This window comes from Cheilinus undulatus, linkage group 10 (genome assembly GCF_018320785.1).
Source record: "Cheilinus undulatus linkage group 10, ASM1832078v1, whole genome shotgun sequence".
NCBI lineage: Eukaryota > Metazoa > Chordata > Actinopteri > Labriformes > Labridae > Cheilinus > Cheilinus undulatus.
This window is the reverse complement of record NC_054874.1, coordinates 1,760,367-1,786,375: the sequence shown is the minus strand read 5'-3', so window position 1 is coordinate 1,786,375 and position 26,009 is coordinate 1,760,367. Positions and strand designations below refer to the sequence as shown.

Genomic DNA, 26,009 nt, shown 5'->3' with positions numbered 1-26,009 from the left:
ATTATCATGCATCTCTGTCCGGCTCCATCCCTACAGCCCCAGCAGAACCCTCAGGTCCTCAGATCAGGGCGGAGACACTGCAGACATTGGCCATCATGCTAATAATTTGCAACACATTACGGGAGATTTTCCACATTTGGCTCGTAGTGTTCCTCTCAAAAACCCTCTGTATAAAGGTCCATGTAGCCGTTTCACTTCACTCTACCCCTCCACTCAGCAAGGATCAGGACGTCCTACCTGTAGAGGTGTAAACGCAGCCATAGGGCACAGACCGGGTTTATATTATCACATTTACTCAGACTGAGCCCTGAAGTCACGAGACATTGGTGTAAGTTGAGTAGTAAGTCCTCTAGGATACTGCAGAGTCTAAAGAGGTCAAATTTCAGACTGAAGTCAAGCTCATGTGACTCGGTTCCCCACTTCTGTTTTCAAAATAAAACCCTTTAAAGATGTTTTTAAATTTGGAAGCACTCTAAGTGGAATAATGAGAGAAGGAAACAGTATTTTTTTTTTTTTTACATTTATGAAACAAATGTTTCAGTGACATGTAGGAAACATATCTAACATGTTTGTAACATCAGTATAAATTCTAAAACAGTGGACAGAACTACAGAACTCAAATCTAAATGATAGGTAACAGCTTTGTGTCTGCAGCCGGTGATGTTTTAAGGAGGAATTACTGCCATCGTCTCAATCCTAAAACTTTAAAAAAGAAACTTACCTTCTAAATATCAAGTATAAAAACAAAAACTAAAAAAAAACTGGAGCAGAAGATCTCCGTTCATTCACAGAATGAGTAGTAAAATTCACAGTGAATCTGTACAACATCAGGAACTCTCCCTCTTCATCCTCTACGCTGCACATTAGGCCTCTGATTGGCCTGAAATACTGGGATTCAGTGGGCATTACTGAATAAACAGAGGAATGATGATCCAAACCATATGGGTGTAGCACAGTAGAGAGTATTCTGGGGGGGGGGGGTCTACACAGATCCTCAGGTTTACTCTAATATCAGAGCGGAGGGTGTAATACTAACCAGAGCTGTTAGACACGGACAGTCACTGAAGCAGAAACAGATTTACGTCCACACTGACGGACTGACTGCCGAGGCTCTAGGGCTGAGAAAAACATCCCCATCCCATCGGTCTTTAGCGTTTGGCTCTCTTGGACGGGGGCTCCTCTGATTTCTGTCCGCCCCGCGTTCGCACAGCAGGGGGGCTGGCCTCCCTTTTGCGGCCCCCCTTCGCTGCCGCAGCCGCCGCCTGGCCTCTGGTCCCGCTGCGTGGAGGAAACAAGGAGCAAGTGTCAGCGTGTTTGTCTCAGGTGTCGTGAAAATTTGTCTTTGTTGATTCACGAGTTATTCATGAGAAGTGTCGAGACAACCAAGCACACGGAGCAGAAAGAGCAAAAATGCATGGACAGATTTCTAAAAGGAGGCTAGGACTGACAGGAATATGGTCTCACATACATGAGCCCTTCAAAATAAAAGAATAAAATCATAAATAACACTCTCAGATAAAGGAATAAAAGGAATTAAGAGAGGAGAGCAAACTGAGAAAGAAAAAAGGTAAAGTTAAAAATGCATTTTTACCTCTGTGACAAAAAAAAATCTGTGTATTAATCTAACCAGTTCTCTAAAACCTGGAATTCTTTAGACTAAAGGTACATATTTACAGACAGGGTTGCTTCACATGATTAAAAATCAAATTTAAGATGTTTTAAAACCTGAACTGATAAAAATAAATGCCACTTTTTGCTGGGAAAAAATGAAAGGTATTGATATTTTTTACACACCAGACCAGGACTGAATTTTCTGATTTTATGTTCTGTTTAAATGTTAAAGTCAAAAATTTTTTTGGTCATAAACACCCAACTTTGGTGATTTTCTCTGTTCTATCAATAAACTGTACACTGACATTATAAAGTAATAACAAAAGTTAGAAAAACTTTGTGCAATCTGATCCGTGTGTGGTGGTGTGTGAATGTGTGTATGCATAATTATTATTTATTTCACTATTTGTATTTAATTTATTATATCATTTATTTATTTTTGTCAACTATCCTTGTTATTCTGTTTTTTATTTTTTATCATTATTTTTTATTTATTTAGTTATCAGTCTTTTCAGCTTACCCCCTTTTATTTTAGGACAATTTTATTTTCTTTATAACCGTCCCCTCTCCCCCAACCTACAAGATTGGAATGATATGTTCAGTACAAGTCAGGATGCCTTACCACACTACAGATTACACCAAGGCCATATTAATGTCTGTTTTTATTTATTTGTTTTTGTTTGTTTTTGTGTCTTTTTTTGTCTTTTTTGTTATGATTTCTCGTTACTGTTCCGTGTATGTACAGTGCTTTACAAATGTATTAGACCACCCTAACCCTAACCAATGTAAGGTTTCTGCCACAGCTGCCCTAAATTAACAGCATTGGTAATTACCAAAATCATTTTTGATGTTTCTGCAATGGTTAATACACCAATATGTGGAATCTCTTTAACCCAAATGATATTTTTAATGCTAAAATAGAATTATTATTGTTATCCATCAATTTTCAAATTTACTGATTTACAAAAAAAATGAAAAAAATAGTAAAGCACATTAATATTTCTTGATTAATATGTCAAATTATAGTTATTTACTTGCATTCCTGAAGAGATAAATGAGTTTTAGTGGTTGAATGTTATGCCGGATTCATTTCTGACTTCTCAGAGAAGCCCAGTGAGCCGGCTCAGATTTGGGTATAAAAAGGTGAATTCAGTTTGAAATTCCTCATTCCTGTTCAAAATGGTAAAACCTGGAGAGCTGACTGAAAATGAAAGAGTCCGCATTAAAGCACTTCATGATGCTGGACGGTCTCTGAGACAAATATGACAGGTGGTCTAATACATTTGTTAAGCACTGTATGTATTTTTATTTTTTTAGTTTTGTTATTTCCTTCAACACTTATCAGACGACTGAGCCAGACTGTCAGATCACTGGAGACCACACACCTGTGGACCTGCCTACGACCTCGCGTGATCACGTGAGTTCAGGAAAAAAAAAAAAAGGGCAGATTTCTGTCGATACCATCTTGCTGTCTCTGTACAACAGGCTGTCCTGGCGTGCGTTACAGGTGCAACAAAAATCATAAAACATGGGAAAGACTCAGGACGAAATCCTGGCTGGAATTAAGGTACAGTTGTGTTTATGGTTGTGAGTGGTGAAAGTACGTATGATCCGGCTGTGACGCTACTCAGTGTGCTCGCTCTCATTGGTTGTTGTGGGTGGTGGTTGTTGTGTTCCTGGTAGTTTCCAGGAAAGATTTTGGTGAAACGTTCTCTTTCAGCTGGTTTTGGTCAGATTCCCTTTGAGCCGAAGCGTCAATGAGACAAACTCACCGCGTGCCAGCTGTGGTCTCTTCTTTACCGTTCTGTCGGCTCGCCCGGGTCGATGGTTTGCTTGGCTTGTTTCTGAGGAGAAATAAAAATAAATATGAAACAACAGTTGTAGCTTTGGTGCTCCACCTTTTCCTGCTTCTCTTTAACTGGATGTGACAGTTGTGATGCCTGCTTTAGAGAGTGAAACTGTAAAATTCATAGGCTCATTCAGGACTCAGCATGAGGAGGGTTCAAGCTTTAAAGGTTTGTTTTCTTTTTGTCTAATCTTTATTTAGCCATCACAGGCTGCTGTCATAAATTCTGTAGACAGGAAATGAAGTTCATGTGGAGATCTACTCGTTGGTCCACTGACTCATCAATCACACTCCCAGTCTCCACACTCAGGGATTCTTAAACTGAAATATAATCTAAAATCTGGTGTATAAGCTACACTTTTAATACCTGATTTAATCTGAATAGTTGGCTGCTGCTTATATACACAGTTCACTTATGCCAGTGGTTCCCAAAGTGGAGGTCGGGACCCCAGGGGGGTCGCAGGATGCTTTCGATAAATCAAGGAGAAAATTCATCTGAATAAATTCATAAATTTTACCTATTATTTTTAAAAATATTTTTAAAATTGATTCAAATTAAAATCAAAAGGTAGTTATCAAGTGATATTTGTGCTAAAATGCGGGTGAAAGTTACAAAACTTATCTAAAATGCAAGTTTGTACATGATGCTTTAGGCAATATCATGCACTATATCCCACTGAAGGGAATATGGGGGTCTCTGATCTCTGACGCCATTTTTTAGGGGGTCACGGGCTGAAAAGTTTGGGAACCCCTGACTTATGCCATAGAGAGTGCTAACACATGCTGCCACTGAGAGCCGAACGATTAAAATCCATCTCCATTCGCTGTGAACTGTAAGCTGCAGCTTCTATGCTCAGAACAAGCTGGAATACAAAACAACAGACCAGACTGCCAGACTTTTTGACCACTTTTCCCTCTCTAGAGAACATAACCATAATGAAACTAGGAGGTATATCATAAGTTTTACGATGACCAGGGCAGAATGTGTTTGTTTCTAGCAGCAGCACCTTTGCCTGTGTTTGAAGATGCTCTAAAAAAATGACAGAGCTCCTGTTAGTGATGCTGGCCTTTTTGTCTAACAACAATGAAGGATGATGCATTATTATTATCATTTTGTGCCTTAGCTTCAACTTTACCTCTCAGCTTCTAGACGGGATGCTGCCCGTGTGGTCGCTCTCGTTGATTTTCCTTTTCCATCCTCGTCTTTCTCATCATCCTCGTCCTCTTCGTCATCATTCTGCTCGCTCTCTTCTGCCTTTTTGTCTTTTTTATCTGCAGAGGAGAGGAGGGAAGTCTGAGTCCACTTGTTTTCCCAAGACTGTTGCCTAAATTTTTTAATAAATCTACTCTGGATTATAAATCAGAACAACATATAACCAGTGCTGAAGTCAAGAGGCTCATGACTTTTTTTACAGTCTGTTTTTAACTCTAAACGTCCTGACCTGCATCCTCTGTGGTTGCTGCTGCCTTTGACGGCCGTCCCCTCCGACCAGGTCTCTTTGGGGCAGTCTCCTGGTCTTCCTGCAGCTCCTCCTCTACCTAAAAAGAAGTGCAAGGTTTTTTCAGAGACAATACAGAAGGCTAGAGAAGAAGTTAACATAAAGAACAAATAAAACATACATCCTCTGGTTTCTTCTCGCTACACGTCTCCTCTTTGTCCTCCTCCTGACCTTCTGCCTGGCTCTCAGATGGAGAACAACCTGGACGAAGATTATCAGTATTCATAAGAGACAATAATGGTTATTTCTCTACTTGCTTTAATTTGGGCATATTTAGGTTTTTTTGCACTTAAATAGAGAGAAAAATGTAGATAAAGTGTGCAAAAGTTCCTGCTTTGACTGCACAGTTCAGCAACGTGATTTGCAGAATTTGCACAAATACCTGGATTTTTGAGGTTCACATTTAACTTCAGACATTGTTCAATTATTGCATTTATGGAGAGGTATAACAGCGGACATCTCTCTCTAATCATCTGCAGAGTCTGCATCATGAATGTTCTGCGACAAGAACTGAGCAGATCCACCTCTTGCAGAAATGTTTGCATATAAATACAGGCTTTTTAAACAAGCCTGGCTCCTCATAGGCTGCGTTATAAACCGATATCTATCACTGACGTCCCATGGGTCAACACTGACAGTTATAGAAATGGTCAGCTCTTTCATGCACATCCACATTAAGCATTTGTTTTTTCTTACTTCTGTCTTTGTCAGGCTGTTGTTCACTTTGTTCCTGTCCACTGTTGTCCTCATTCGTCTCCTCTTCAGGCGCCGTTCCCTGTAAAACATCATTTAAAAACCAATCAGGACACAGGAAGAGAAGAGACTGGTGGAGATGGAGAAATGGCAGACCAGGATGCAGAAAGTGTTTTAACCTCACCTCCACAGTTTTCTCCTCTTCCTCTGACTTCTTCCTCTTCACCGCTGGTTCACCTGATATGAAAAAACGATCCATGTGTTCAGTTGCAAACACAAACACTGCATACAAAATATTAAAGTTTTACTCACTTGTAGTGAAGCTGTCTGCAAGGAATGACACAAAAACTGATGTCAACACCCTGAATCGAGCATATTTATAGAATCACAGGTGCTAAATATCAGTATTTTATAGGGCTGTAAAAGTATTTTTGTTTGTCTAAAAGGCAATCAGTAAGAGGGGGCAGTAATGGTTGAAACTGTGTGCAAACTGCTATTTACAAACAATGAAGAAGAGGAAGAGACACAGAAAACACACAAAGCTTCAGCTTTTCTTCAGGAGCAAAAGATGAAGATTAACGCAACCTACCAGCTTCTTCTCGTTATTTTTAAAGGTCACATATTTTGCCCTTTTAAGACAAGTTTATATCGGTCTCAGAGGTCACCAAAACATGCCTGTGAAGTTTGTGCTGAAAAAAAAAAAACACTCCAGTATTAGATGTTTGTATGTCTAAAAACCCCTCTGTTTCAGCCCTGCTCAGAACGAGCTGTTTCTCTTCCTGTGGCTTTAAATGTTAATGAGCTGTCTGACTCCGCCCCCAACTCCACCCCTCTCAGGAAATGGATGTGGCTCTCCTGATCCCACCCTCAGCTGCCAGCTGAAAGGAGGATCAGGATAGGAGGGAGGAACTTTCTTCCAAGCATGGAGGGCCAACTGAACATGGGGGCGGGGCTAACTTCCCACATGACATCATGAGGGGAAAATCTGAGAATGGCTTGTTTCAGTACACATTTTCTGAAATGTGGAGAAAGAGAGGAGGGGAGGGAATGGATTTTTCTGATTCTTGGGGGGATTGAGGGACCAGCCCAGTATGGCCCAGGGCCCGGAATGAGTCGGGTCAGGACCCTTACCCCTACCCTCAGGCCAGGGCTGGGTCAGGTTCAAGAGGAATGAAAGACAGTCTATCACATGGCAGCATAATTATGATTGGTCCAATGACTCAGGCTGATATTTGGTGTTTTATCTAAATGTCCTGCACACATTATCTGAATGGCTGGATGCCACATGAGCACCAGCTAATCAGCACTTTAGCCTTGGTGCTACTGATACATTAAGGCGATGACATCACTTCCTGTTTCCCTGCTGCTACAGTGTGGTTCTGTGCTGCATCACATACTGATAGAGTTGGGGTTAAATGGTTTATTTTGTTTTTGCTCACTTTGCCTTTTAGTACATTTTGTCATAATAAATGCATATTCCAAATAATGCTCATCACTCTCATTAACCTCTACTTATCTGCACTGGTGTCAGCCATGAAACCGGTGTCACTTGACTCCGACGTTCATCTTTACTCTTAGTTTTTATCTTATTTCTAGTTCAGACCAACCTCCCTCTGAGAGGACCCACGGCACAAATTAGCAGAGACACTGCGCAGACCTGCTAGTGAAGTTTCTTGGATTAAGAAGTCTTTTAAAGAACAGTCCCTGAGGTTTATTCACTGCCCTTACGCAGCAGCATAAACCAAGGAAAACAGATGAATTTATTTCTATCATACCTGTGTCTGAGGTCTCTTTGGAGTCTCCTGCAGCCTCAGGATCTTCAGGAACAGACGAGAGATTGACTTGACTTCCTCTCCGTCCCGTTTTCTTTGGTCCACTTTCCTCCTCAGATTTCTAGAAATCAGAAAAATACTGTTAATATTAACCATGTTGTTGTTATTTGAACCACATTTATTTTATTTTTAATTTGTATTTATTTATTCTTATTTCTCTTTAGGTGTATTTTGGATTTGTGTCTTTTTTTATGTTTTTGTGGTCATGCTTGATGTACCTTTACCTTGAACTGTGAGGATTTCAGTTGTGATGTATGTTGTTATAAAAGTTGGAAAAGTTCAATAAAAAGATTTCAAAATAGAAAGAGACGGATTCCCCATCACAACGAGTGAGACTGGGCCGACGTGCGGCTGGGTTCTGCAGGCTTTAGATGAAGGATTTTATATCTGTTGCATTTTTTCAGGAGCTTTTACAAGCTTTTCTCCTTGATTGTGTCTCTTTCCTGTATTTTCCACACTAGTTTGTAAATCTGTGAGTTAATGCGGCTGCAAATGCTGTTAGAACTTTAGCATGCACGTCCCCAAAAGGAGGGTGAAAAATGTATATTTCTAGGTAGGCAGTGAATATTTAAGAAATTCAGAAATGTCTCAAAGAGCTCTCCAAAAACAGCTGTCCACAGCCTGTCAGAGAGAGACTAGACATTTTATCACCTTGATTTAAAAAAATAAAATAAAATTAAGACTTTCAAGGGTCGATAGGAGCTGTGTGACGAACGACACGGCCTTCACAGAACTACAGACTGTTATGATGATATCACACCAGGAGGGAACTGTTTACATGTTGGACATTTCCTACATACTTGGGTCTCTGCTGGATGTTCTGCTGACGTTGCTGCGTTGCTCTCCTCTTTCTTCTGATTCTCTGAGGTTTAAAAAAAAAAAAAGCAATGTCATAGAAAGTCAAAGAAACACCATCATCCCTGCTTCATCTAACCAGTGAGCTAAAGGAAGGACAGCTGGCTCATTTTGACTTACACTGAAAGTAAATCCTCTAATATTTTGGCTTAAATATGAAGTATGAATGAAAGCAGGACAGTTTTCTACTATGGCTCAATAGGTAGTCTTTAAAGTCCTAAAAACCAAAGCAAACAACCCTAAACGTAAATAAATACTACAAACACCGCTCTGCAAACTCCACACCTTTATCAGGTTTTCAGTGCCAAAGTCTGGAAGGAAATCTTACCAACTTTAACGGCTGCTGCTCCTGAGCGTCTCCCCCCACGGCACGGACCCTCCCCTGGTTTTTCAGATTCTTTAGCGAGTTCCTTCTCTGCCTCCTCGGTGGTTTTCGATGATCGACCGCGGCGTGGCGTTCTGACTTCTGCAACCTTACCCTGGTCAGGTTCCTGGGAAATTAAACTTACTTTTAAGTTCTTAATTAATTTAAACATTTTTTTGGTTTTACTTGTGTGCAGTTACGTAATTATCATGTAGATAGGTATGACAGCAATAAAGTTTAATAATCTTTGCTACAATCAGAAAAGGACAAACTGGTCAGAGGCAGACACATACAGGTGTGTAATTCTACTTTTCTGATTTCTATAAAAATGTTATAAAGCCAGACACGGACTCACAAAGCCAGTAACAGTCCTCTTTGTCAGAGCTGATATGAGAAAGGCTGAACTCACCTCTGCTGATGGCTGCTCTTTACTTTCATCCTTCTCATCACCTTTAGGTAACAGAAAACACAATTATTAGAATAAAACTACAAATCTCACCATCAGCAAACCTTCAACCTTTAAAACTAAGAAATAAAACCTCTTTACCAGTCTCCTTCACTGCTGGAGCTTTCTGAGTCGACAGTCTTCGTTTGCGTCTTCCTCTTCCCTCCGTCTTCTCTTCCTGCAGGACAAAGAAAAAAAAAAAAAGTAAATATAGAGATTTAAACCAACATCTCTGTCCCATATGAGCCCAGGCGCCTCCTCAGATCAGCTGATAGGGGTTTGCTGGTTGAACACAGATCAAGCTTCTGCAATCCAGGCTCTCAAACTGGACTGACCAGTCTGCTGGAATCTAGTGTACCAAATCTGCTTTTAAATGTCATTTTATACATTTTTACTGTTTCATGTGTAAATTTCTTTACTTGTTTTCTTTAAATGTACTGGAATTGTGCTTTTTTTCTTCTTCTCCTGTATTTGAAGCACTTTGTGGATTTTTTGAATGCAGTACATACATTTCTCCACCAGGGGGCTCTCAATTAAAAAGATAACTCAATATGAGGAGGACAGACTGCTCTGCTGTTTAATTTGAACTGCAGATTCTGTTCAATAAAACCAGCCAATCATAATACAGATTTACTACACAGAAAACCATAATGAGGGGAAAATACACTAAAAAAGGCATTTCTGTGTTCACATTGGAAGTACATGTGCTAGATGATGGACCTTTGAAAATATTACATGAATAAAGTTAATAAATAAAGTTTAATATCACCATTGTCATCATCATTATCATCATAATTATTATCATTATTATCATCATTTTTATTGTTATAATTATTATTATTGTCATTATTATAGTTATTATTGTTGTCGTTATTATCATTATTATCATCATTATTATTATTATTATTGTTTTTATCATTATCATTATAATTATTTTTATTATTATTGTTTTCTTTTGCAGATTTAGGGCTAACTTTACCTTCTCTGATAGGTCAGACGTCTTCTCGTCCTCCTGACTGTCCGTGCTGGAGACATTACCTGAAAAACACACACAAATGGGAGCAAAGGAGGTTTACAGCCAAACAGAATGAAGGAAAAATGTGACAGGAAGTTAGTATTTTATTCCAGTTTTCAGCTCCCAGTGATATAAAGTAGAATCAGACTCACTGATTTGCTTAACCAGCTTGGACTGAGGCGTCGGAGGTTCGCTCTCTCTGAGCTCTTCTTCAGTCTTCTCAGGGACGAGCGACTCCACCTGAATATAATTCATAAAAATACACTGATAAATGAATGAAAATTAATACAAACTGAACTGTGTAGAAGTCTGAGGCCTCCGTTAGACCTGTTATTGTGAGTAACATGTCATTCCTTCAGCAGAAGGAATGACAGGTTGGGAATGGTTTTATTAAACCAGCTGATAAACACAGACAGTCACTGACAGCCTCATAGAGAGTTTAGACGTGAATATAGCTGAGGCAGAAGGGGATCACCTGGACAGAGAGAAACAGAAACAAGAACTCTGACAGAAGTCTGCTATAACCATGCAGCAGCTCCAGGGGTTAAAAATGAAGCCAGTGTGCTGAGACTGCAGTTCCTAGAGTGTCCACTAGAGGCCACAAGAAGCCGCATACACAGAAACTTTTAATAAATATGATAAACTCTGAAGCATGAGGAAAATTCAGTCACATTACTGCTTCAAAGTCTAAACACACAAAAGAAAGAATTACACAAACTGAGGTCAAACTAAAGACTGATTTCTGCTTGGAGAAGAAATATGCTAAAATCAGTGCTTTTAAATGTTTGTGCACATTTTTCTCTTTACTTGATGGTTATATTTTAATCAAAACAAATATGGATGGTGATTAATACTTTCCTGAATTAACAAAGCTAGAAGAGGCCGTAGACTTTTGCACAGTACTGAATACTTATAGAAATGTTAAATAACATGAGGTAGAAGTGTAACGGAGCATTTATGTGTGACAATAAGCAGAAAGAAGGATAAACTCTTACGGTTTTCACATGACTCTGTGTTGCCACGTTTTCTTCCTTTGTAGTCGTCTCAGCTTCAACTAGAGGTGGAAAGAAGTTTCACAAAGTTAGATATGTAGATATTTTAAATCTAAGACAGATTAGTCTTCAATCTTCTGCCCTCTGGGTGGCGCTACAGATCAACTACATCTCACACTGACAGTTTCTGCTCCTGTGCAATAAGGACTTAACAAACATGGATGCTGACATTCACTCTCACTTCTCCTAAAACCCATGTGCAATAATAAACAATGCAATAACTTAATGTGGAATAACTTCTGTCTGATACCTCTGACAGCAATAATGCAGTATTTCACCTGTTTACTGCACTAGAATCCTGCACCTTGTTAGTATGTCATAGTTTTATACTATTGCATTTCCACAAATAGTTTGTTTTAAATGTATATTCATTTCTCTTTTATCCCTTTATTTGAAGTACACAGCAAATGTCACTGCACACACGGCGTTTCTTCTGATTGAAGAAAATACTCACCATTCTCCACCTCCATCTCAACCTGGCCGTCGTCAGCATCCACCTCCCCTGCCTTGTGTATGAAGAATGCATTCAGTTTTAGTTTTATAGCATATTTAAGGATCATTTTAGAGTGTAATTCATGTTTTATTCCTCACCTGAGGGCCTGTTTTTGCATCTGGCTCAGTTTGCTCTGAAATAACAGTAAAACAATGGAGTTAATACTGAGACCACATTTTTAACTTTACTACATGGAAGTTTCCAGAACTCACGTTGCTCAGTAGAAACAGAAACAGGTGAAAGCACACTTTCCTCTGCAGCTGCTCCGACCTCTGACCCCAACACAACCGCATCCACTGCTGAAATATGGGAGAGTTAGGAAGCATCCATGAGTCTGATGTACAGAATAAGCATGGTTGTGTAAGTGGCGATGAAAATAAAAGGTGCAGGAACCTGCTTAATTTTGGTTAATTTAGTCACATTTTTTAAATTTCCAATCTGCACATATGAAAGGTTCAATAAACAGTAAACAAACCAACGTTTACAGTCATACTGTTCACAGTAATAAAAGTCAAAACAATTGCGATGTTCCTAAAACTGTGTCTGGCTGGCCTAAAATAAATACATGCTCTGAATAAACCAGTAGAAGAAGAAACAGTGATTCATATCTAGATAATTTTATGGCGGTCTCTCTCTCTTCTGCTCTCTGCCTGGAACATGGATTCTATAGTATTTATATATTAGATGAATAAATAAATTTCCTATGACTTTAATGCTGTTTTATCTTCTTTTTGGACCTCTTGCATCAGTCTGAATGACTGTTTCCTGTGTTTGAGCTTGAGCCAGAAGAGGTCATCAGAACGTTTACCTTCCTTTGCAGCGACTGGCTGTTCTTCTGGAACAATCTCTGCACATTTGGTTTCGTCCTCATTTGATGGAGCATCAGCAGTAAATGAAGTAGTATCAACCTCCTGTGTTGATGACAGAGTAATGATTTAATACAGCAGAATAACGCAGAAATGTGCTTTTAATGTGTTTGAAATACGCATTTTTACCTAGGAGTAGTGCACGTTCTGTGATCTAAACAGCCTTACCTGCAGAACAGCAGCCGGAGTCATTTCAACCACAGTCAAACCTGCCTCTTTCTCTGGAGTGCCAGAGAAATCTAAAAGAGTAATTAAAGTTTTATCAGGGAGAAATTCAGTCGTATTTAGGAAGCTAATCAATAAAAATGCACTGATTGTGATAAATAGGACTGATACCCGAGCAGATATTAAATCAACAGACAGCAGAATCTGAAACCCTTTTTTCTTTACTGCTTTCTGAATGAGCAGTGAGGTGGAATAGCTCAGAAGCATTAAGCTGTTGCAAAACATCAGAAAAAAACCTGACTGGGTTGCCACGTTACTTTCTGATTGGCCAATGTTTGTCAGCCAATCAGAAATCAGCTCGAGTTCAACCAGAGCTAAGAGCAAAATCTAAGAAAAAACACTCTGACCAACATCTGAGAGCTGATATGACAGGATAAAATATTTATTTTATCACTCATCAGCACTCAAATATGACGAACAAAGAAAGGCAAAATAAAATAGAATTTAATACATGTATAGTTTTATTGGTAACACTTTATTTCAGTGGGTCCTAATCGCCTAAAAATAACCTAATTTTAGAGTAATTGCATCATTATTTTTAATAGTGATAGCATAATTTAGTAATAATTAAGGTGGTAGAATAAGGTGGTATTTACCTTATATTAACTTGTGCTTAATCAAGTAATAACTCAGAAATATGGTAATTACAAAGCAAGAATTTAACTAGTAATACGTTATTATTTAATAACAAATTCCTCATAATATTGTACCAGTTCTCGGTAATTGGGTGGAATTTTACCACGTAATATCTTAAAAATAAGATGATAGTTTTTCTGTATAAGTTGCTTATTTCAGTTAAATTAAAGGCATTATGCTTTCAATGTAACTAAACACAAGGCTGTTTTCTTAATTACATAGATATGACTTGTGAATTATGGAGGAATGGCTTGAGTGTGCTGACATGCAGAAAATACCTTCAAATTGCTTATTATTATGAAGGTACTTTTCAAGAAATTATGAATGAAGGCATTCAGAAAAGACCTAAAATTTAATTAAAAACTATCCAGAAGGACTCACCTCAATTTAGAGTGCCAAAATTTTAAAAATTATCTGGGAATTATTTTGAACATTACATAGAAATATTCACCTTATTTCTAAGAAATCACTTGGGAAAATACCACCTAATAACCAGAGAAGTGCTACAATATTTATGAGGAATTACTTGATAATGAAGACATTATTTCTGGGTAAATACTCACTAAACATTTCTATAGTTTTAAGTTATCATTTGGTAAAATGGCTAATTATTACTAGGTTATTATCACCTTACTCTTGAGAAATAACCTAGTAATAATTACACTTATTACTATAGCATTAACGTGTAATTATTCTAAAATTACAGGTAATTAGAGCCCACTAAAGTAACGAGTTACTGCTTTATCATTGGACACTTATTCAAAATAATAAAAACGTATTATTACACAGGGGGATTTAAATGTGTTTAAAATATATTCCATATGATTTTTGAATAAATGTGAGCTGTAATTAAAATCATACTCGCTTTAAAAAACTACCTTTTACCTCATCTGAATCCATCCTTTTATTATTCTAGCATTATTCCCGTCATTTCTGGTGAGAGCACCGTCTGAACCAGTGGTTTTATCTCCACCTCTGGTGCTAAAAATAGAATCAAATCTTCCTCTATGGTGTCATTTAGAGCAGCACTACGTCCACTTCAGAACTGCTTTTACAGGCTGTTTTAATTTAACCTCCTGATATCTCGCTACTCACTTATGTGTATCGTCTGTGTTTGCACACTGCCCTGCAGTCTCATGCCCTTATATGGGCATCAAAGAGGGTTTTCTATGCCAATCAGGAGAAACATGCTTTAAACTTATAAGTCCCTAGCATTCATTAAGAACACAGAGAGAATAATCCAGCAGTTTAGGAACATGTCATGAATCCCTCGTAGGTTTCTCAGAGAAACTTTAAGAACAAATTTAAGAAACATCTGAGGAGGATATTGGTGAATGAGGCCCAGTGCTAACATGTTTTTCCACATACCTTCAGTTTGTTGTTCAGACACAGTGCTTTGCTGAGATGTTGATGGTTCTGCGGCTGCAAACGGAGATTCAGAGCTTGTCTGCTCGTCTACTGAAGGCTGCTGCTCTTCTTCCTCAGCTATTTCCACTGGCTGAAGAGTGGCCTGGTTCATCTCTTCTTCTCTTGAATCTTGGCACATTAAGCTGGAGGACACAGTGCTGTCCGGATCCATGGAGAGCAGCGTCAGAGCGGCTTCTTTCATCTTCATATCGGCGTCCTGCATCATTGCCTCCTCTCTGCTGCTCTCAGGTGGAAGTCTCGCCTCTGCAGAGGTGCAGACGTCCATGAGCGTCAGCAGCGCGTCAGCCTCCACCGGAACAGCTGGCATCTCCCCGAGCCTGGACTCGGTTTCGCCCTCCGGTGGCTCAGGTGTGATATCGCTTAAAGCATCGCAGGTGTCGTCAGAGAAGGAGGTGGTGACGGTGGTGGTGACGGGGTCAGAGTCCGTGCTGGTGTCCTGGAGAAGAGACAGTTTCTTGGGTAGAAGCTCTGCATCGAGGCTCTGAGAGGAAACTGGAGGCTTTGAGGACTTCTCCGGTTTTTCCTGTTTGTCCTCTCTGAGCTCTTTCTTTTCCTCAATGCTCTCGTCTTTCTTTTCTGGGACTTTCTTCTCCAGTTTTTTCTTTGTGGATTTGTCCTGGAGAGGTTCCTCTGAGACTTTACGCTGTTCTTTCATACTTCCCTCCTTCTTCTTCTCAGATTTGCTGACTGATGCTCCTCCTGTACTTTTGACCTCTGAACCCTGACCTGTCTTTGACGACGACACCGTCTTTGCTTCCTCTTTGGATTTGGATTTAGATTTTTCTAGGATTTTTCCTTTATCTGCAGTCTTGACTCGTCTTGGATCTTTGTCACTCTCAGAGCTGGACTTCGCTGATTTCTGGCCGTCTGGATCTGCTCTGGTCTTTTCCTTCTCACTGTCTTTAGATTTGAGTTTCTCTCCTGGTCGGTCCTCGGTGTGGCTCTTGGACCTCTTCAGCACCTCTTTGGAGTGTTTATCTTTCTTCTTGCTGCCATCAGACCCAGCAGGCTCCATGTCGGATCGATCCTCAGAGGACCCGGTAGAATCAGGCCGGAGCTTGTAATCCCCTTTAGCTGAACTCTTCTCTCCTTTGGCCTTTTCTCTGCTCTTCTCTTTCTCCTTTTCCCTGACTTTGTCTTTGTCCTTCTCTGCTTTGACCACCTCCACAGATGCAGCTTTCTTTTTGAGAGAAGCGTCTTTCGGACCCTCATCTGCCTGAACTTCTGATGCAGACGACTTTCCTTCTCTTGGGGTTGATGGGGTCTTCTTCTCACTCTTCATCTTCGGTTTCTTGTCTCCTTTTTCCTCAGAGAAAACTTTAACAGCAGCCGCTTCTTTCTGCTGATGCTCATCCAGCTGATGCTCGGGTTTCTTCTCCTGCTTTTGTTTGAGCTTGGCACGCTCGTCTGACATGCTGCGTTCTTTCTCTTTGCGTTCTTTAGAGAGAAGTTCCTTGCGAGAGCGGTCAAACTTCCCAACAGAGCGTTGTCTGAGCGCCTCCTGGGAACCTTGCTCCAGCTCCAGGATGAAGGAGTGTGTTCGGACTTTGTCTGTGAGCTTTCTGGTTTCACTGGAGTCTTCAGAGATGCTGCCGCTCGTCCTGCTGTGTCTCTCGTCAGATGACGCCGACTCTGACAGATTTCTAAGCAGTTTTGGTTGTGGTGTCTTTACTGCTGTAGATTTTAAATCCTTATTAAAGAAGAAACAACATGTTTTATTTAAACTCAGAAATATCTATGAGGAAATCTGTTATATCATACATGCATATGTTCCACATACCACTTTCTTGGATCCTTCTGCATCTCCTTTCTTCTTGCTAGAACCATCCGTCTCCTTCCTGAAGAGCAAAAAGGGTTGACTTATTTTGAAAATATCCTGCACATTTACATGCAAATGTAACATACTTGGTGCACGACTCTGCTTCTGCTCTACTACCTTGAGTCCAGCTTCCTCTTCCTGCTCAGAGCCATTTTCTTCTCCAGAACCTTCCTTTCTTTGCGAGCCTCTTTGGCTCGGGGGCCCTCGAACCCGGCGGAGTCTCCACTCTTTTGTTTTTTGTGATCTGTGCAGGAAACGAGGGAATTAAAATGTGCATAAAGGAGCTTAAAATAGACAACTGAGAATGCATGTTGTGGCCTCACAAGCATAGCCTCTGAAAACATTTTATAACATTTAACAACAAATCTGACCGCAGGGTCATATCTGAGGATGTTGTTTGGTGACTAAGGCTCCCCAGCATGCTTGTGTCACTCTAGTCGCATGACTGCACACTGGCCATCCCTCAAACACCTTCTTCAAGTTTGCAGAAGACACTACAGTAGTAGGTCTGATCTATGACAGCCTGCAGGGACCAGGTCTGCAAACTGGCTGTAAAACCTGACATTCAACATGAAAAAACAAGGAAATCATAGCAGACTTCAGGAGGCAACAGCCGGACTTTTAACACTTTACACTGAAGGAACAAAGGTGAAAGGAGTCTCCAGCTGTATGTTCCTGGATGACGCACATAACAGAGAACCTTCCATGGAAAACTCCCCACATGACATCATGAGGGGAAAATCTGAGAAACTTGTTCCAGCACACATTTTCTGAAAGGGGAGGGAGATTTTTTTGATTCTTGAGGGGATTGTGGACAGGCCAGGGGCACATATTTGTGTTAGAAAAACCTGAAAAAGTGATTTTTGAATAACACGTCCCCTTTAAAGAACTTTTTAAGCACCACCTGTTCACCAGAGTCTCTCCTAAACCTGCCCCTTGTCCTTGTGTTGTGTTTGTCTCCTGTAAAACAGCACTAGATCCCATGAAAGGCGCTGTCTCTGCATTCTCAAGGATGCCAGCCACACCTTCAGATCACCCAGACTTAACATATAAACCCTGACGCTGAACTTGACCAAACACTTCTGCAGCATTTCCCCAGGCTTTGTCCGTGGAGAGGACAATGAAAAACATTGAAGGGGTAACTACACTGATTCAAACCTTCAGAAGATCAACAAAAAAGACCAACCCTGCTCCTCAGCCTGCAGAGCTTTCTGTTTCCTCTTTTCTTCCATCCGCTCTCGGTTCTGTTGTCTCTTCAGCAGACGTTCTTCTTTGTCTTTTGCCTGTGAGAGCAGAGCAGTAACAGAGGGAGAGACAGAAAGGATCCAGACTACTCATTATTTGGAGTTTTTGATTTTTTAACTGTCTAAACCAGCGTTACTCAACCCTGCTCAAACAAAGAGCCAAACTGTTGAAATATGCCTTTGCTAGAGCCACAATGTACGTGGAGAAAAGTGGCAAATACTGATTAAAGTGGCAATAAGAATAAGTTAAAGGTGGCAAATTATGGTCAAACAGCGGCAAAAAGGGGCAAAGTAGACATAAAATGGCAAAAAGTGGGTTAATGGTGAAAAAGCAGGGAGAAAAAGTGGCAAAATATGGCAGAAAGTGGCAAAATGGGTGAGAAGTTACCAAAAAACATAAGTTAAAGGTGGCAAAAAATTGCGTAAAACAACAAAAACATGGCAAAAAATGAGTGTAAAAGTGACAAAAATGGGCAAAATGTGGGAAAATTGTCAAAAAGCAGCAAAGAGTGGCAAGAATGCTGAAAACAGTGGCATTTAATGGACAAACACTGCTTAAATGGGCAAAAAGGGGCAAAACAGGGAAAAAATGCAAATAGCAGGATAAAAGAGGCAAAAAAACTGGTGGAATAAATCAAATAAAAGTATTAAAAATGGGCAAAAAGTGGCAAAGAAATGGCAAAAGTGGGCTTTAAGTAGTAAAAATGGATTCAAAGCGGGAAAAAAATGGAAAAGATACATAAAAAATTGCAAAAAAGGATCCAAACTGATTTATGTGAGCACGGATAATTTCTGAGGTCATAGTTTCCCTTTTTCAAGGTTTTCTTTGGAAATAATATTTCAAATTAAGACATAAAAAGAGCCACAAATCATCACAAAAGAGCCACATGTGTCTCTAGAGCAACACATTGAATATCACTAGTCTGAATGTATTTCCACATCAGATACTGAACCACTTTAACGTAGCGGTTCAGAAGCTCATGTGGAGCATCTTTCTCTAAGGCTTCCCTTGGTAGGAGTTGTGACGCAGCTCTTGTATCAAAGCAGCTAAGTTAACTTCTTTAACTACTGCAGAGGCTGATTACTTCAGACTGATAAAAGTCTTTGAGAGAAACGCTCTGCTGAAGCTGCTAAAACGACGGTCTCACCGCAGATCTGCGACGTTCCTCCACGGTGATCTCATCATCCGAGTCGCTATAGTAACGGGAGTAGAGGAAGGGCTTGTGAACGTAGGCCTTACGGCGAGGTTTGCGATCTTCTCCTTTGTCCTGTTTCATCTCTGCTCCCTCACCTTCCTCTGCAGAGAGAAACACACAGGAGAACAATCCAACTAAAAAAACTTTTAAAAATACATGCAAATATAGTTATCTCTCTGGATTACAGTCAAATGTTCAAAACTGTCTGAAACTCAGGAGGGAATGAAAGGTGGAGACCATCTGGTGGAAGCTCGCCCTCTTCAGAGGATTCAGACTGCAGCTCTTCATCATCGCTCTCCTCCTCGAAGGACGACAGGTCGCTGGTGTGGACCGAGCTCACCGTGATGTCACTCAGCCCCTCCAGGTCCGAGTCCTCCAAAAAGTATTCTGCACGACAGAAAAACAACAGTATACAAACTTAACTTTCTTTAGTTTCACAGCACTACTAATATACAACAGTTTTTTGTTTTACCAACATTTACACTACACGTCTAAAGAACATTTCAGACCAAAGATTTGCAATTTATAATCAGGTTCCTCATCTCATGTACTTTTCAACAAATTCAAGCAATAAATCATTCTATATTACAACCTACATTTAGTCAGGAGCACTCTCATCATACATTTAACCATTTTATTGCAAAATGGATCTACAGTTTTATTTGGCTCTGCTCTAGAGACGCTCCCTGGGATAGTCAAGCATGCTTTAACTTTCCATGGAGAGCTTAGCTAGAAGCCCCCATATAGATAGATGCAATCGTGACAATGTGCATTGAGAACAATGAAATTATTCAGAAGAAATTTATTCATAGTAACATGAATCTGAATAGGAGGGAGCAACAAGCTGTAAGCTATAAAGGAGGAGGCTGGGGTGGAGGAGGAGAGGCTTTACCAGCAGCAGCAGCAGGGATTAGAGAGAAGTACGCCATATCTAAATGGACTGCTGTGTTGACAGGAAGAGCTGTGATTGGCTGTGGGAGCTGGGAGGTGATAATCGGTCAGCTGGCTATCAGCCAATTGTGGCTAGAGGTGTGACATGAACTAGAGCTTAGCTTCATCAATATTAGGGCAGAATGATTAAAAAAAACATCTAACTGCAATTATTGTTGCTCATATTGCAAATCTGATATCAACTGCTTTATTAAATGTAGATTTTTGTTTATCTGTCACTCATTTTAATGAAGAAAAACACACATAAAACACAAAAAATGCCAATTTTTGTGAATCATTCAAAATAAAAGACACTTGAATGTTTGCAGAATGTGCATAAAATCTCTGCAGCTGCAAAAAAAATCGATGCATTAAACTGGTGTTTTGACATAAGTCAAGTTAAAGCAATGTTGCAACATCTGTGATTTGTAAATTGCAGCATGCCATATTGTGATTTAATCTCATTTGCAAATTATTGCCCAGCCCTACAACTTAGGCAGAAAAGTTCAGATCTGACAATGCAGACATGATGCTGACAATACTGTGCATCCCCACTTCATACGTCCAAAGTCTGATCAGTTCATCCTTGAGTCAAAGCGGACATTTGAGCATGGCTTGAAGAAAATCCCTGAGAGCATTCTTGATATTTCACATTTAGAAATAAGGAACAAACATGAGCTTCATTGATCTTTGACCTACAACCTCCATAATCTATTTGGCTCATCCTGAAGTCAAAGTGAACATTTGTGCCAAGTTTGAAGAGTCTTTCTCCAAGTGTTCTCGAGATATTGTGTAACAAGTGTGGAGGTAAAGATGGCACCTGGCTCTAGCTGGAGCAGGGACGTAAAAACCCAAGCATAATAATTTACACTGACATAAATCACAGAAAAGCTACACTGTTTACTGTTTAGCACATAAAGATGAATTGCTGCATGCAGGTTAGTTGCTCTCTCACCTTCCTTTATCCTCTCTCGGGCCTTCTGCTTAGCCTGACTCGTAGATCTCAGCTGATCCTCATCCTGCTTCTCCTCTGTTGGCTTCCCACTTGTTTTGCTTCCAGATTTATCCCTCTCCTCCTCCATCTGCTCCTGAGCTCCTGACTCCTCCTCTTCCATCTTCACCTCCTCTATCGACGCGTCTTTCCCCAGATCCATCGGTTCCTGAGCGTCCTCTGTCTTCACCTCCAACTGCTGGAGCTCAGACCCCTCTGCCTCTTCCAGCATCTTCCTGTCTCCTTCCTCGGCAGTACCCATGTCCTGCTCGCCATCCTCCACCAGCTGCATGGGCTCGTCCGGAGTTTTACGTGCTTTATCCGTGCTGGAGCTTGCCCTGACGCTGGCCTCCTGGTTCAGGGAGGTTATGGTGTCCAGGATGGACATGGCATTGCTGGGGGTTGGAGCAGACGATGAGGCTGTAGAAAAAAAATGCATAATGTCACTTTCTAAATCTGTAGGTGTCATTGCAAAATATACTTTTCTGGACAAGGCCCTCCATGACTTTTCTTGACATTTAACTTTCTTTGTACAGTCAATTATACAAGGCAGAAAGCCAGGGAGGATGTCATGAGAACACTGATTTTATTGTTGAAAAAGTAAAAAAGAAAATATAATTTTTGCTTAAACATTGATATTTGATTTCCACTATCCCTGCACCACAGTTGACGGTTTGATGTTGAGGTTTTTGTTTTTTTTTTGCTTGTTTGTGAATTGAGAAGAATAAATCTCTGCTACAATCATAATCATTCGTCATAAACATCAGAAATCAAACCCAATAGAAGTGTTAAATGCTGTGTACCTTGTTCAAGAATGCTGCTGTCTGGTTTGGTCTCTGGTAAAGGAAGCGGAGGTGGCGGCTCCTCAGAGCAGCTGCCTGGTGACAGGAACTCCCGGACCACCCTCTCTACCTGCGGTCTGAAGATGTGGTTGACTTTGGGATCCACCACCTGGGCCACTATCCTGTCGACTCCCTGCTCCAGCATCCCAGATCTAAGAGAAACAGTCGGATTCAGTTTTTCATATTTAAAAGAACAGAATATATAACCAGCTGAACAAAAAATGGTGAAGAAACACCGCTGGATTCTCCCTTACTGTAACACCAGCTGTCTGATGTTGTTTCTCAGCTGGTTCTTGTTCAAATGAGGGCTCCATGTATGGTTAGAGAGGTGATTAGAGACAAAGTTGTCAACCCTCTGTTTTAGGTTCAAGTAGGCAGGCTGCAAGAGAGAAATACAGAAAATCACCTGTAAAGATGCTCTTACAAAGCTGCTAGGTGGATTCATTCAAATCCAGCAATGTCTCATTAAATGGTAAAAGTCGTGTTGAATCCATAAAATGACGTTCATTGGCACAAACTAATCCACGTTTATAAACATCCTGTTATATTAGAGTGAAGCTCCCATGATTCCTGGAGCCAGCAGTTTTATATTCAAGAAAATGATCAATAAAATACGGCAAGTAGAGAAGCAAATAAGTGTTTGTTTTGTCGAGTGAAACATTTCTTTTAAAGTTAGTCCACTACTTTTTTACCTCAAAGAAGACTAGACTAAGACGAGCTAAAACTAGATTTTTGTCTAGACCAGCAGTATGAAACAGCAGGGTCTAACCCGAGAGAATACTAGGGTCAACATTCTACCATAAACTGTTAACCTCATTTTTAAAAGGTAATAAATTATGGTAGAAAAAAACAACACAGATGATAAATAATTCTGACATAAAAAATGACTAAACAAGAAGTTTAAATGATCAAAATTTGAGATTGAAATTCAAAATAATATTTTTAAAGAACAAATATATAAAATAGAACTTTGCAGTCATGCATTTAAGGTCAAAATATGAGATAAAATTTGAAATCATGAGTTATAAAGGTCAATAAGAGTAAAAATATAAATTGTGAAACTAAAAGGTCAAAATATTGTCAAAGATAGGAGTAGAAAAGATCAAAACCTGAGATTAAAATTGAAATAATGGGCTAAAAAGATTAAAATGTTACTGATGTTGTAAATGCATGAATCTAAATGGTCAAAATATGAAGTAAAAAGTCAAAATCATATGTTTAAGTCACTCTATTTAATTTCTTTTCCTACATTCCTGACTTTATCTAAATACCTTTTCTTTACTTTTTCAAACCCTAAGGTATTCTGAATCAGGGGTTCTCAACTTGTGGGTCGGGACTAGGGCTGGGCAATTAATCGAAAATTAGATTAAATCGCAATATGGCCTGCTGCAATTTCAAATCACAGAAGTTGCAATAATTTCTTAACCTGAAATTTGAGTCAAAATACCTAATTTTTTTTTTTTTTTTTTTTGCTGCAGAGACATCATTCATTACATACCATTCAAAATACTGGAAGAATAAAATTGCAATTAGATTATTTCCCCAAATCATTCAGTCCTAGTCGGGACTCAAAAGTGGGTTGTGAGTGGGTTCCTGGAAAAAAATGATGGCAAAAAAATCTAGAAGTCCTAGGATGATGTGTGTCCATATACTGCATTTTACTCTGTTTTGCTGGAAAATGAGTAAGTTTTTTTTTTTTGATGCCTTGACTTAATTATCCTGTTATCTTGGATTTTTTTTAACTCTAAAAATGTCTTAATTACTTCAGAACTTTAAATGAAATATATTTAAATATAAGATCAAGAGAAATACATAAAAATAATATTTGTATAGTGTCTATAGTGAATGCCATAGTTTAAGTTCTTTTCTGTTTTATAAATTCAGTTCCAGACATCCTTACATCATTGCTGTGTGAAGAGTGATTAAAATAAGTTACAAAAAAAAAAAAACTCTTTAACCCTTTACCTACTGACCCGGTGTTTTATATGTCCGGGGTATTATTATCGTAACTCTGTCAAAGTTTGTCTGATCAGAAAATGCACACATATATGGTTCATTACGGTACTCGCAACCATATGACATGGGCATTCATAGCAAAACAACATAGCTAAACACCAGAAGTATCACGAGACCGCTACACAGATTCTCAACACTGTAACTCCTCGGAAGTTTGCCCAATCTAAAAAATTCCAACGCTGACAGAGAGCTGAGAATCTGTGCTTTCTGGCAATATATGATGTGTGGTATATATATTACGGTAATGTCGAACAGCACCGCGAAAACGGCAGCTTTGGCAGAAGACGAGTGAGAAAGGAGAGTGAAGGAAGAGAGTGGTGATTGGTTTTTCTAAAATAGCGTTAGATAGTGGCACCTGTGCGTGTCTGTCATGTGTAATAACAACATGTTACTGAGAATGTTGAGGATGCATTTTTCCACCTTTATTTGCACTAACTGTCTCCTATGTATATAGTTATCTTTTGCACTGTGTTTTGCACACCCAGAGTCCTAGACTCCAAAAATGACTGCTGATTGTTCTAAACATGTATAGGTTCACATTTCAAATGTCAAATCAAAACTTCATGAGCAATAACAACATTTCTGCTCATAAAAGCCATGAAAACAAATCTGGTTTTGTGTTTTTCTTCTTTTAAACTGCTGACAATTCCATATAATGAGCAATAATCATTAACCACATGTTGAAAAGTCAAGTTCAAGTACTCCTGGGAAAAGGGAGCAAAGCTCTCAGACTTAGGGCATTTCCTGACTATTTTACAGCCAGAATAACAAAATATGTCCAAATCGCCGTTTTTAGACTCAGTAGGTAAAGGGTTAAATAAGAAGGGGAGAATCGTGGATGGGAAGGGCCATGCCTGTGTTTGGGCCCAATGATTGCTAAGGCCGCCACTGGTCTTCTCTCTGACATGTTTCTGTCTCAGGTCGACATGTTTAAGGTTCCTCCATCCACCTCAGTAAGGGGACCTACTGAGCCTGCCGTCGGGACATTATTCACCCCGATATTAAAGAGCCGTTATCACTAACGGTTATCGTGATAATGAAAATATGAACGGTAGGATAACTGTCGGGGGATTTTGCCTGTGGTATCATTAATACTGGTAACAGTTTCATATCAACAGTGAGACGTTTTATGACTTTAAACATGAAGAAAAAGTTTTCTAGTAGAATAATTTAAAAGTTTTGTACCAAAATGGACTTAGAATTGGTTTTAGCCCCATGATGACAATGAAAATGGATGTAACATTATGTGATGACAAATTCAGCCAAATACAACTAGTTTTAACTTCCTGGACTATAAATCTCAACCATAAGTACAGTGAAGTCAGTTTTAAAGACAGTCTCCGGATAAATGACCTCTCCCATGTGACTGAAGAGTTTAAATCTTTACCTTTGTATCAACGTCAGCCAGACAGTCCCTCCTGAACTGGTCAAAGAGACCCTGAGTTTTTAAATGGTTGACGATCATTGAGACCAGCTGAGGGTCTCCGGGTGGTAGACCTGCCATGTCGGGCCTGAATCAGCTCCGCCGTTGATTCGGTTGATTAAATAGACCAACAACACCTGAGATAAGCCAGGTAATATAACAGCTAAACGCGCGGAGCTTCTGTTGTGGTTCAGGAGTTCGAAGGCGGCTAACCCGGAAGGACAACTGCTCCTCTGTGAGTAAACCGGAACTACTTAAAAGTGAGGGAATCGCTAAGACAGTAAAGTACACTTAAATGAATAGGTATAAATTAGTGCTGAAGAAATGTGCGATTAAATTCGATTTGTTGATGACAGTGGTGAAATGCGATTTAAATGTACGGTATTTTTTCCTTGGGTCTTGCCTGTTACTGCAGTGCGACGGAGCATAAGGGGCACACGAAGAGAAAAAAAATAAACATTACGGGAATAAAGTCGTAATATTACGAGAATAAAATATTCCCAGAAAGACAGTCTGCCGCTGCGCCGCGGAGTATTGTCCTGATTCTGTGAATAATTTGATGCTGATGTGCCAAAAGATGAAGTATTTCCTTATTTGTGAAACCGATACTAAAGTATAGCTTCACAAGATGCTCAACATTTCTCATTTTAACGGAGACGGCGCTCCGAAAGACTTTCTTTCTTGTAAT

At 39.7% G+C, this 26,009-nt stretch overlaps 1 protein-coding gene across 4 annotated transcripts; it reads right to left on the bottom strand.

The window, feature by feature from the left end:
- On the bottom strand, nt 1-25,529 carry bod1l1 (biorientation of chromosomes in cell division 1-like 1). Of its 4 annotated transcripts, XR_005992479.1 has the most exons (31): nt 25,286-25,529; nt 22,137-22,261; nt 21,844-22,034; nt 21,005-21,460; nt 19,357-19,506; nt 19,072-19,220; nt 17,866-17,962; nt 16,797-16,923; nt 16,641-16,698; nt 14,801-16,550; nt 12,740-12,810; nt 12,514-12,616; nt 11,918-12,004; nt 11,804-11,838; nt 11,667-11,718; nt 11,156-11,214; nt 10,313-10,400; nt 10,125-10,183; nt 9,248-9,323; nt 9,110-9,150; nt 8,665-8,827; nt 8,282-8,343; nt 7,425-7,542; nt 5,834-5,886; nt 5,653-5,731; nt 5,078-5,157; nt 4,900-4,996; nt 4,594-4,729; nt 3,384-3,455; nt 1,037-1,278; nt 1-237 (listed from the first exon to the last, which is right to left on the bottom strand). XR_005992479.1 is itself a non-coding variant. In XM_041797757.1 (30 exons), the coding sequence occupies exons 1-30, from the start codon at nt 25,400-25,402 to the stop codon at nt 1,149-1,151; spliced, it is 4,881 nt and encodes a 1,626-aa protein (XP_041653691.1). In that variant the 5' UTR covers nt 25,403-25,529; the 3' UTR covers nt 249-1,148. The 4 variants fall into 4 exon arrangements, 3 of the variants coding, with proteins under 3 accessions (XP_041653691.1, XP_041653692.1, XP_041653693.1); XM_041797757.1 differs by lacking the exon at nt 1-237 and having other exon boundaries at nt 249-1,278; XM_041797758.1 differs by lacking the exon at nt 1-237 and having other exon boundaries at nt 249-1,278; nt 11,918-12,001.
- Between the last annotated feature and the right edge of the window lie 480 nt (nt 25,530-26,009).